This window comes from Diabrotica virgifera, chromosome 2, assembly GCF_917563875.1.
Source record: "Diabrotica virgifera virgifera chromosome 2, PGI_DIABVI_V3a".
NCBI lineage: Eukaryota > Metazoa > Arthropoda > Insecta > Coleoptera > Chrysomelidae > Diabrotica > Diabrotica virgifera.
This window is the reverse complement of record NC_065444.1, coordinates 24,504,805-24,517,927: the sequence shown is the minus strand read 5'-3', so window position 1 is coordinate 24,517,927 and position 13,123 is coordinate 24,504,805. Positions and strand designations below refer to the sequence as shown.

Below are 13,123 nucleotides of genomic sequence, written 5' to 3'. Positions count from 1 at the left end.
AGCCGCTGGTTTATAATATACGTGAGGACTTTATATGCTGTACATAGTAGAGAGATTCCACGGTAGTTTTTGCACTGGAGTTTGTCTCCTTTTTTATAGATCGGGCATACTATACTTTTCTTCCAGTCGTCGGGTATTTTCTCTTCTTGCCATACGTCTCATAGTCAATGTATAGTCATAAGCAAAATAGCATGGAAGGCTTGGAAGGGTCATAAAACAATTTTGAAACAAAGGAAAGATTATGACAAGAAGACTCACTATCAACTACTCTTTTTAATCGGATATTGAAAGGAATAATCAGAAAAACCAAAATAACTATGCAGGAAACAATATTTAAAAATGGACAATTGTGTATAGCATTCACAGTCGATCTAATACTATTAACAAGTAAGAAAGAAGTGAAATGATTAATGAACAATAGAATAAACGAGGCAGAAAAATTTGGGCTTCGTAATAAATAAGGAAACGACAAAAACATGAAACAATGGGAAAAACATAAAGATAAAGAAGACAATTTCACATTGGAGATAGAAGGAGAAAATACATGCATGTACAAAAGAGTTTCAGAATTTACTTACATGGGTGTAAAATTAGACGAAAAAGGAAACAAAAAGTATGGAGTATTGTGATCCTTAATGAAATCCAAATATGTCTCCAGAAAATTAAAAATTAGAATCTACAAAACAGTTATTAGGCCTACAGTTACATATGCATGCGAAACATGGGTGATAAAAATATCGGAAATAGATCTTTTAGAAAGATGGGAGAGAAAAATACAAAGAGCAATATATGGAGGTGTGAAAGTATATGATCAATACAGAAGAAGAAATAATAACAAACTTGAAGAAATATATAACATACCAAAAAGAAATACAGTAATCAAAGCACAGATAATACAATATTTAGGACACATTGAAAGAATGGGAAAGGAAAGAATGCTGAAAATGGTATATGTCACATCACGAAAAACAATACAAAAAAGAAGAAAAGATAGACCAAGAAAGATCTAGAAGGATTACAACTTACTTAATTGTATGAAGACTTACAAAAAAGTAATATTGAGAATTGGAAAAAAGCATTGGACAAATGAATGGACGGAAATGGAAAGACTATAGAGAAGAAATATTAAATTTATTTTATAGAAATAAATGTAAATAGTAATGGTAATTGAAAATTAAACTTTTCAGCATTAGGCCTTCATGGCCTGTTGAGTTTTAGAAATAAATATAGTCAAAGCCGTTTAGAAGTTAATGTTATATTGTTCTTCTTTGCATATCCTTTTAGTCATTATACAATATACAATCAATCAACTAAAAAAATAAGCCTAGTACTGGTATTGATAACATATCTGTAAAAATAATAAAACTGATAAGTGATCATATATCGAATCCTTTAACCCATTTAGTTAATCTCTCAATAACAACCAGCCAATTTCCATCCATATTTAAAATGGCAAAAGTTATTCCAATCTTCAAAAAGAATGACCCTCATGACATTTCAAATTATAGACCAGTATCTGCCCTTAGCGTAATTTCCAAAGTAATAGAGAAGGTTGTGTACAACAGAATATTAAATTTTATAGAAGAATACAATTTATTAACTTCAAACCAACACGGATTTAGACCAAAAAAGTCGACACTCACGGCTGCATGCAGCTTGTTTGAGCGTATTTATGATGAATTAGATAGTAGAAACCATGTGGCAGGACTATTTTTTTATCTATCATGAGCTTTTGACTGCTTAGACTCTTAGACATAACATTTATTCGCAATAAATTATATAACATTGGTTTTAGAGGGATATTTCTAGAATGGGTAATAAATTTCTTAAGTGACAGGAAGAGTGTTGTTAAAATTAAAGAATCAAGCTCAGAACCATATACGACAAATAAAGGAGTACCACAGGGATCCGTGCTGGGACCATTATTATTCCTAATTTTTATTAACAACCTACCAGATCACATAAGGGTACTTATAATATCAATATTTGCTGATGATACCTCGTTAATAGTCTCTGCACGTACACTCGAGGAATTAAAAATGACAATGAAGACTGTTGTTGACTGCTTTATACGCTGGTGTAATACCAACAGATTAATATTAAACACTGACAAGACGGAAATCATTTATTTTCACTTATACAACTCATCTACCAATGACTATATCTTAACCATACATGATAGAAACAATATGTTATCTTCCACTCACTCTATGTGGTCCACTCCAAATGGTCAGAACAAGTGAATTCAGTGAACATGAAATTGAATAAAGCTTTTTATGCTATATCTAGAATTAAAAACACATTACCCATCTCAGCATTAATGAATGTTTATTATAGCCTTGCTTACAGCCACATGTGCTATAATGTAATTTTGTGGGGGAACTAAGTAGATAGTAACAAAGTGTTCATTACCCAAAAAAAATTATCTGTAAAATTTTTAATTTGGATTATCAACAATCGTGTAAACCAATTTTTATTAAACATCCAATTTTAACTTTCTACTGCCTATATATCTATAAATGTTTACTATATGTAAAAGAGGAAATCAATACATTTCCAGTAAATTCAGACAATCACTATTACAATACACGAAGTGCTGAATCTTTACGAGTTCCTAAACACAGAACATCGAAATTAGAAAATTGCTTAGTAGATAGTAACAAAGTGTTCATTACCCAAAAAAAATTATCTGTAAAATTTTTAATTTGGATTATCAACAATCGTGTAAACCAATTTTTATTAAACATCCAATTTTAACTTTCTACTGCCTATATATCTATAAATGTTTACTTTATGTAAAAGAGGAAATCAATACATTTCCAGTAAATTCAGACAATCACTATTACAATACACGAAGTGCTGAATCTTTACGAGTTCCTAAACACAGAACATCGAAATTAGAAAATTGCTTCAGATATGGGACTGACCTTGGGACAATCATTTGCCAAGAATTGTGAAAGAAATACCACTTTCCACTAAATTTAAAAGAAATGTTAAAGATTTGCTCTCAAGAAAAGCATATTATTCTATAAATGAATATATTGAGGACAAACTGCAGTAGCTTCATATTTTACTTGTAAAAATGTTATTTTATATATTTTATGTTTTGTCAATTTTGTTACACTCTGAATATTGCATTATACACATTAATGTTTTTATACTCAATTCTGTAGTGACGTATCCTATACATTTTTTTAATGTCTTAAAGGATCAATAAAGTATGACTATGACTATTACAAGTGTTTGATATGTAATATGAGCCTATCCATGCAACAAGGGCGAACTTGCCATTGGATTTCGCTCTTGTTGCTTGCATAGACTCATACAAGATAGAGTTGAATGCCGGTTGAATACAGTTATGCATTAAAACTTGCCTAAGTACTTTCGCTCTCAAAGAACCATCAGGGGCATTTCGTTAAAAAAATAAGCTCTCCAGCACATCCCAGAATGTTGTTTTTTGAAAGATAAAACTGTCCTTTGTCTATTGTATGTTTATTTGTATAATTTTTAAGTAAATGTTCACATCATTCCAGGATGTGCTGGATAGCTTCCTTTTTTGAAGAGATGCCCCTGAAGATGATCGGAGAGGGAAAGTATTTGGGCAAGACTTAATAAATAACTGTGCATAATTTCTGCCTTTTATTTGTAAAATTAATATGTAGTATGACATATAAAAAGCTAAAAATATGTAACTTTTTACAATAAAAATGTATGTTTTTAAAAAATAACCCTTTGATACAATTTTTTTTCAAATATTATTAAGCTTGTATTAAGAACATTACTGTGAGAAGAACAAAAATATTTTACTGTGCAAAATAAGAAGAAAGAAAGTAAATTGCAAATTACATTGTTGTTTATTGGAATAATTATTAGCGCCATTTACTTTCGTACTTCTTATGTTGCACAGTAAAATATTCGTTGTCGAAGTAATCCAAAACAGGCGTATGTTCGTGGAATGGCCCATATATATAATTTATAGATATATTTACATAAGTTCTTGTCCTATTCACGATCAGTTAACTTAAAATGAAAAAGAGAGAAAATTATAAAAAAATGTTTTATTTTTTCATTCAAATAAATAATTTTTCATTTTAATTTTTACTTTTTTTGTGCCCCACAGGGGTCATTAGAAAAAATTACTTGTGTGTTCATTTGATTAGATGTTAATAAGAAAAGCTCAAAAATAAAAAAGTACTCACCAAAAATTCTATAAATGAGGCACTTCTTTTCTTCTATTGGGTAGGACAGATCACTAATATAAACTTTTTCTTCAACCATTTTCAACTCACTACCGAAACTTAAAAAACCGAAAAATCAAACGGAAAATCAGCAGTTTCCTCTCATTTCTTCCAAAAGTCTGGACCAAAGACGGTGTGGGTCTGCTTCACCACCAGCTGCTGGATAAAAGAAATTTTTAAAAATATTGTGCAAGTGCAGGAAAGGCGAAATAAATAAATATTCCTGCGCTAATGATCTGAGATTGTCCTGCAGTTGTAGCTGATCTTTAAATGCGCTCATGCATCAAGACTAACAAGTCGAATGAATAAAATGGTAATGAATGATGATATAGTACATTTTCGCCTTCGCGATCAAAAATAAAAGGTTTACCTTCCGACACGTCCGTTCACAACTAACGCGAAATCAACATTGACAACAAATACAAATTTATTTTGGTTTATGTTTTATCAAAACCATAACCCGTGCCGGTGTCTGCAGTTGAAACACCAGCAAAAATCCTTTTTGTGTTAGGTCAAGGTGATGATAAAACATATCATTCTCTGTAATCTGTTAAATAACACCAACAGTTAACAATGAATACGTAACTTGATAAAATACTTCATGTTTAATTTTGAAAATTCGTTTTTTTACTAGGAAGACATTAATTTTTATCGAGCTAACATAACCTTAATATTGAACTAGAAGAAAATGTTCTGAACTAACCTTACAAGTCTCTGGAACACTTAAGTTGGAACAATCAATTATCAAGGAATTTATCTCCATTTTCACTGCCCACGAAAATTGTTGTAATAAAAATTCCTGTCTGATGAAATCCCTGTCACTCTATTCCTTTCTCCTTTTCCTTGTTTATTGATTTTTTCTCCCCAAGGACGTTGCATCAGGGGAAATGATCTGGATATAGATGTCGTTCTTGACAGCTTTTTTACAGGGAACTGCATTTGGAAAAGTAGGAAATAAGCAAAATTACGATTAGGTCATAGCAGGTGACGTTTTGAGTGAGTGAGACCTTGAGGACTTGGCGATGTTATTTTTTAATAATAACTTTCAAATTAAAATTTACTAAAAACTAAACTGCAACTATTCGCTACAACTTATTAAAAAATTGGCAGTAACATTTTAGGTATAATTTACCGATTTTGATTTTCTCAAAAAACGTTTTTTCAAAAATTGCATACCTACCTGTTTCAAATAAAATTTCTAATCAATTTTTGATTTTGTAAAAGTAAAAAAGATACTTTTTTAGAATAGTAACTATAAAAAAATAGAAAAAATATTCAGATAGGTTAATAATAGGTAAATATTAGTTAAACCTAATACAAAATCATTTGACAAAAAAAATCACCATCTGTCCAATGCCTCGGCTACCCTCGGTCGCCGCCCAATAGAATAGTTGAGGGGGCCAGACGTTAAAGGGTTTAAGTGCAGTTTTGATAGTTCTGAGATAATCAGCTTCAAAGTTGTTTGAGTTTTATAAATTCTAGGAGCATTAAGCTAAAATATGTCTAGTGTACAATGTATGTACTATAAAATAATAAAAATATAAGGGTAGGTATATTATTACTCTTACTATATCCTTCCTTTTTTTCGATTAATAAAAAAATGTACTTGAATCGGTACAAGGTGTTGATAAATGTTACTGGTAAAACGGTTCAAGTGCAGATGCTTCCTACATATTTACTATAATCATTTTTATCCCAGCTGTATCCATAGTGTAACCGTTGATTGATAAATAGGGTAACGGGTACAGTGATTGGCCACTTAAGGGATTTCAAATTGAATTAAAATTGTAAATTGGTATATTTTAATGTGAAATATTTTGTAAGGGTTTTTTAATAACAATGAAACATCAAATTTTATAAAAACTCAGGTTATTTTAGTAAAAATAATAATGTACATAAAAAATTAACACAAATTTAAAAACATACAAAATTACACAGTTATTGGCCATGCAAACATAGTTATTGGCATATAGAATTACAGTTATTGGCCACTCATAAAATTCCTAATTTTCTTTTTTTGTTTGTGCAGTTAGGGCTCACAAAACTATTTAGATTTTCAATTTCTTGTTGTTTTTTAACACAACTACCAATATGGGATCCTCTGACACAAAATAAACATTTTATTCCAACTGTTGATTTAGAAATATTTTAGGAACAAGAATAGCACAATCCTGTATACAAAAGATTATTATTTACAGATATGTTGGTGTTGTCTGATTGTTTCACCAATATATCTGAGAGAATTTGTATTTTTTCTTGTTCTGGATATCCCTCTGTTTCGAAAAACAACTTTCTTTTAGCCGACTCACCAGCACGTTTTTCTTTGCTGGTTTCCAAATTTGTACATTTGCTTTGGGAAGTATTCCTCAAATTTGATGAATTCTTATTGTTGGAGACATCAAAAGATACGTTATCAATTGAGGGCAGAATAGCGTTTTCCTCTACAGAATCAGGAAATTGGTTCCGTGGCAGTTCGTGGTTTTCTTTGGCGTTAATCACTTCTGGTATATGTATTCTAACTCCACTTCTCAAAGTAGTGCTTTTAATTGTATGATCAAGAAGTGTGTCTGATTTAAAAGTATTTGTATCTACAATATCACCTGTATTTAGTGTAACATTTTATTTGTTCTTCACATTTTGACATTTTTTGCTCTCGGAATTGGCTCTTGTGGCAATTTTTTTATTACTTTCTTCTTGGTTTATTTATTTTGTTTACCTTTATTGTTTGGTTTTGCGTCAATTCGCTTTTGTTTTCGTTCTAATTTTATTTTTTCTTGTTCGTCTTTCTCTTCAATTTTACACCTCTCTGCATTTTGACGATCTGAAGAAGTGAGCACGAAAGGTAACCGTTCTGTTTGATTTTTACCCTTTCTTTCTGGGATTTTTGGCCAAAAAAGAATTTGTCAATTGAGGTGTCAATTTCTTTATATAATGAGTTGTCTTGATTTACTAAAGGCAGATTATCGGATGTCGATTGAATATCTAAAGTCATTGTATCTTATGTGACAATAGTATCTTTTTGTTTGGGTTTTCTCGTCTAAACTTTAATACTGCCCGGTTCCAATTTGCCTTTAATGGTTTAAATGCAGCAACATCTGCAGGCTGTATAATTGTGATCGCATTGGGATATAATGCTACTAAAATAATTTGTAACTTTGAGCATAATTCACTGGTTTGAATGGTTAAGTGAGTTTTATGTCCATCAACGAACAAAATGACTGGAAATTTAGTGTTTTTTGCAACTAGGTACTTATATAAGACGTTTCCTATGTATTCATAGAAGTTTTCATTATTCATCCATCCCGTATCGCTACAGCCTATGCCCCATTCTCGAGGAACTGAATTTATAACATTGCTAGGAAGTCATTTCTATGGGTAAATAATCATCGGTGCTGTTATTTCTTCAGATGCTGCAAACCTAAACATAACCGTCAAATTAACTTTGGAGTGATGTTCTATTTGATATACATTTTTGCTTTCCTTTACAGCCAACACTCGTTAATTTTTGGGACACAAGAGGAAGCAGGTTTCATCCCCATTAAAAACACGTGAATGGTCTTGAAGAATATCAATGTAACGTTTACGGTGTAAATATTCTTGAACACCGGTGAACCATTTTCTTATATATTTTTCAGACACAACTGAACTTGCTGTTGTTACCGCTTCTGGAGTTCGCTCGCTTAAATCTGGATGTCTCTTTAAAAAAAATCTATACCAACCTCTTCCAAGCCGATTGTCAGTAAAAGGATTAGCACGTGGATTTGCATCAAGAAAACCTTTAACCGAGTCTTGTATATTTTGCACTCTTACTGGAAAACCTTTGTCTTGGCATGTTACGATCCAATTCTTTAAACGATTCTCTTCCTTCAAAGAAAGAATAGGATTGGGACCAAGGTTAGTTTTTTCATTAAATTTTTTCGCTTGCTCTAAATTGCAGTGTTGCTCTTGGCACATTAAATTGTTCAGCGGCTTTCCGTTGGCTCATGCCATTTTCTATGGCCTGAAAAGCAGACTGAAGATCTTGTTCTCTATATTTTTTGTGATACGTTTTATCTTTCCGGATATTTGGCATTTTTTATTCTAAAAATAAAAATCATTTAATAGTATCCAATAATGTTATCCACAATACGGACGTTTCAAATTTGATTCAGATTGCCCGCATTGGCATTAATTTTATAACAACTAAAATAATTGTAATTTTATAAAAACGAATCCGGACAAAAAATATATTCTTATTACACATTACAGTTATTGGCCACCCTGTGGTTTAGTGATTGGCAGTCGGCCAACCACTAGTTATTGCCATAAAAAATAAGAAAAAATGCTTGAAATATGTTGTGTTGGGCCAAACTAAGCTAAAAGAGCCTAAATTATAATAAATATTTTAATTTAAAGTAGGTACAGTAATTGGCCGGTAGGCCAATCATTATAATGCGGACATATTTAAGATACAGTGCTTGGCCACTAAAATTTACCGCCAAAAAGTTATAACCTTACTATTAAAACCACCGATAACGCAAGATGTACCCCACTAAATCATCACAAAACATTAATATAAGCACATACACAATATTATTAGCCAAGATAACTCACCTCATGAATGGCCTTCCTTAACAAATTCTTTAAAAAACTCTTAAAACTGGATGCACCTGTTAAGCTTCGAACAACACACGCTGTTACAACTAGACAATATTAACTGAGAGAGATAATGGATAGACCAAATATATAGCAATGTTGCCGAATTGCAATGCAAATACATTTATTTCCTTATACTTTCTAGAAATCTTAATATTTCGGATTTTTGTGAAAGTGGCCAATCACTAGTGACCGGCCAACAACTGTACCCGTTACCCTACGTCTGGCCCAGTATATTTATCAGTCAACGGTGTAACTACAACTGGCACGTTGCATAATACTTAATTAGTCTTCAAAATTGGCCACAAATCTAATATTTATTTACTTGAAATTAATCCTCTATTAACATGTGTTTACGCATTAAGAACACTAAAAAAAGTTTTGTGGTAAAATTATTAAAGCGCGCTTAAACCGGTTTATTACTCTATTTGCTTTTACAGAATACTAAAAATATTCTTGTGGTAAAACGGTTCAAGCGCACGTTAAACCTCTTTACTAACAAAGCAAACTGCAATTGTTTTCAGTGAACTAAATGTAATGGCGATAGATGGCGACTATGTAGGGCGAAATATGCTTAAATCATTTTACCGCCAAGTTATAATACCATTTATATATGCGAATCTGTACTTAGAGTAGAATTTTAACAAAGTGCACTTACACCCTTTTACTTCTAAACCCCTCAATTATTAGATAACACTTATCGAATGCTTCCATGCCGTAGGTGGCCTCTATGGCCCCCTTGCCATAGATCTGCCGTAATCGTGGATTCGTTTTAGGTTTTTACTTCCACCTTCCACCAATCGTTTTTTTTTTTATGTCATACCCATACCCAATTGAATCTCTCTACGAACCCTCAGATAAGTATACCTTTATCTACTCCAAAAGATCAAGGTTCAGAAATCCTAGAGAGATAAACTAGGAAAGCTACAAAGGTCTCTATATTTGGTAGGTGGTAGCTCTCTGCTGTAGGTGGAGATGGTAATAAGTAACGCAATAATGACAGCTTACTATTGTAGGAAAGCTGCCCAGAGAGATTAAGAAAACAAAAGAAGAATACACCTAGGTTGAATGAACATCTACAAAAACTCAGTGCAGATGTAAGAAGGCTTTTTTAATAGTGCCAAATCGAACCAAGAGTAGAATTACAGAGAAAAACAGACCCAGTATAATAAAGAAATCCGTAAAGCCAAAAGGGGTTCGTGGAGAAGGTTTTGCGAGGAAGTTGAAGTGACTCACGTAATGCTCCAGAATCTACAAAGTCTTGGCCAACGATGGTACTTCGATTTAGATCGGCTTCCTAAGGAAGGAAGGAAGAAGAAAATTATACAGAAACGCTGGAGGAAACTTATTAATGCTTACAGAGGCGCATTTTCCCGGCTCATCTATCAACATTGGCCCTTTGGTAAAGTCGGTGCGTTTAAGAAGACCTTCTAAGGTGGATTGGCACCTGGTTATCGAAATTACGAAGTCTCAGAGGGTTGGGTTAACTATAAATAAATTTCAACCATTTAAGTTCCCCGCAATGGTTAGAATCTATTCAGTCCTTCTGCAGAAGAGAGACAATGTGATAGTATCACATCTAAGTAAAATCTTCAAAGCTTGTTTGGCATGGAGACATATACCACTAATATGGCAAAAGGTGCAGGTCACCTATATACCGAAGGTCGGTAGGATAATGGACCAAACTCCAAAGTAATACAGACCTATAATAAGCCTATCATCATTTCTAGCAAAAACGCTAGAAAGGCTCCTATAATAGATAGGTATATCAGAGAAGTGCTGGAGAAAAAACCACTCAGCGATCGGTAATATGCCTATCATAACCAGAAAAGTCGATAGACATGGCGCTGGATGATCTTAGTAGACTGATTGGAGGACAAAGAGATAGCGGTAGAGACTTTCCTAGACGTGGAACGAGTATATAATAGAGTCTTATTCGAGTCCGCGACGGCACAGATTAACCCAACACAGATGCGAAACACTGGCGATAACTCTGGTACCGAGTTTTGGTAAACTCCTCCTACTTTGAGTTACCAAAAGGGTAGTCGCTTAGTATCTCGCTTAGTATGTAGGCTTAAGCTTATTGTCAGTTCCTGAATAACCTCGACAGTACATGCGCTTATTGTAGTGTTAAATTGATGGGCTGATTATTGGGAATTTTTTCTATTTATCAATTGTGTTTAAATAGTTTTGTTATATTTTTAAAAATGGTTGGATATACGTGTATTTGTGAAGGGTGTTCATCCAAGACGGGTCAAGGAATATCATTTTTTAGATTGCCAAAGGATAAAATAAGGTATGTAGTGTCATTAATAAATTGATTTACTTTCTAAATACTGATTAAGCGGCATATTACTTATATCATATTAATTATATTAATCTCGAAACACACATAAAATGGTTACTCAAGCTATGTGTGTTAGAAATAGTTCCAATAGTATTTTTTCAAGAAATATTTGGATAAGTCTGAAAAAAATCCTGTCTTGAAAACAGTAAATTTTAGTTACTAGTAAGAATGAATAACGCTCTGTTATTGAAGATAGTCAAAATAATCTTAAAAAATAAAAGAGATATTAACAAGACATTAAATTTTTATTAAAAAACATCTTATGTTATAGGAGTGAGCTATGGTTAAAAGCTACTAAAAGACAAGATTTGTTAGAGGAGGATTTAACTAGATACAGAATTTAAAATAAAAGATAAAAAATTAGGTAAATATCAATAATTTCAATAATAAAAGGATACGATTTTTCATATAATAGAATAACGCCTGCGGCGGAAAATTTACAGTTAATATCCTCTAAACAAGTTTCTATCAGCCCCAATAAAAAAAAGATGGACACATTACTACAAGAATGACAAAATATGTTTCCCAGTTATCACCTTCAGTATTATTACAAACACTAGCATCTTTTATGTATAATTTGCCACGTGAATCTAAACTGAAATATAAAACCAGGTTTTTAAAAAGAAAACTTTTGAATAGAAAAATATGTAAAAAACAAAACGGTACAAAACAAGAGAGAGCAGTTTAAAAAATTATGTGACAAATTTCTTAATAAATCATTGGCCGAAATTGTAAAAACTCAGGCACTGTTGCAGAAAAAAGTCCCAAAGGCCAGAAGATATTCTTAGGAATACAAACAATTCGCTTATTATACTTTTTTTGACCCAAAACTTATCACTTAAAAAAAATCTTTATTTACCAACTAAACGTTGTTTATATAAGTAAATTTGATTATATAATTAAATAACCTGGAACTTGAAAATTATTATATTAACAACACTTTATCTGGTTTTTTTCTGGAAGGTCATACCTGGAATTCACAAATTACTGTCACCAAACGACTGTCACTTTTCTAATACCTAGTTTACTTTCTCTTGTTTTATTAAGGAAAAACTTTGTTTTGTTTTGTAGCTAGTTTACTTTCTCTTGTTTTGTACCTACCTAGAATTCCCAAATTACCCTATTTTTATATCGTGTTCACTTCCAAGTAACTTTTTATTATTTTTCAATATACACAGAAATTTAATAAATGACCATTTATATATAAATCTTTAACGATTGTCATTTTTCTAACAATTAGTTAACTTTCTCTTGTTTTGTTAAGGACATATGTACCTAGAATTCCCAAATTACCTATTGTATTTTTATTTCCTTTTTCGTTTAACACATAAATTTATTAAATGACCAATGTTTTGTTAAGTTTTGTTTGTCTTAATTTTTAGTGTAAATATAGTAAACATCAAATCAGGTGTAAAAGTAAGTATTATAGACCAAATGAACTATTTTGTAAGTTATCAATTGTATTGGTGCAAACACCGGCACAACAACTGCGCTCCTTAGTTTCAAGGTTACCAATTTTTGTACCGGCATCATAGCATAGTAGTCCTGTCGCCAGGGGGGGTACAACGGCCTCGTTAATTCAGATGGACTTACTCAAGTTTTTTTTATGTATTTTGACCCGAAGAACACGAATTTTTTGGGTAACAGTTGATCCGGATGTCGATAAGATTGTTATAGACCAAGAACTTGAGGAATCAAATAACAGCGATTTTTGGCAAAACAAAACAATATTTTGTATTTTTTGGGCCATTTTAAGTAAAAAATATTTCTACAAGTTTTTTCGTAGGATGCACAGTTTTCGAGATAAACGCGGTTGAACTTTAAAAAAATCGAAAAATTGCAATTTTTGAACCCGAATAACTTTTGATTAAAAAATAAAATAGCAAGTCTGCTTACCGCATTT

The 13,123-nt window shown here is 32.0% G+C and overlaps 1 protein-coding gene across 4 annotated transcripts in view; it reads right to left on the bottom strand.

Moving 5' to 3' along the window:
- The window catches only part of LOC114326196 (sialin), a 192,507-nt gene extending 187,373 nt beyond the window's left edge, over window positions 1–5,134 (bottom strand). Inside the window, exons 1-2 of one of the 4 annotated variants that reach the window (XM_050643460.1) lie at window positions 4,942–5,134; window positions 4,200–4,397 (exon numbers count right to left, since the gene is read on the bottom strand). In XM_050643460.1, coding sequence (XP_050499417.1) covers window positions 4,200–4,278 — 79 coding nt within the window. In that variant the 5' untranslated portion in view covers window positions 4,279–4,397; window positions 4,942–5,134. Of the gene's footprint in view, window positions 1–4,199; window positions 4,398–4,608; window positions 4,763–4,941 lie in introns of those variants that run through there. The other 3 variants (XM_050643459.1, XM_050643462.1, XM_050643461.1) reach the window with 3 other exon arrangements.
- Between the last annotated feature and the right edge of the window lie 7,989 nt (window positions 5,135–13,123).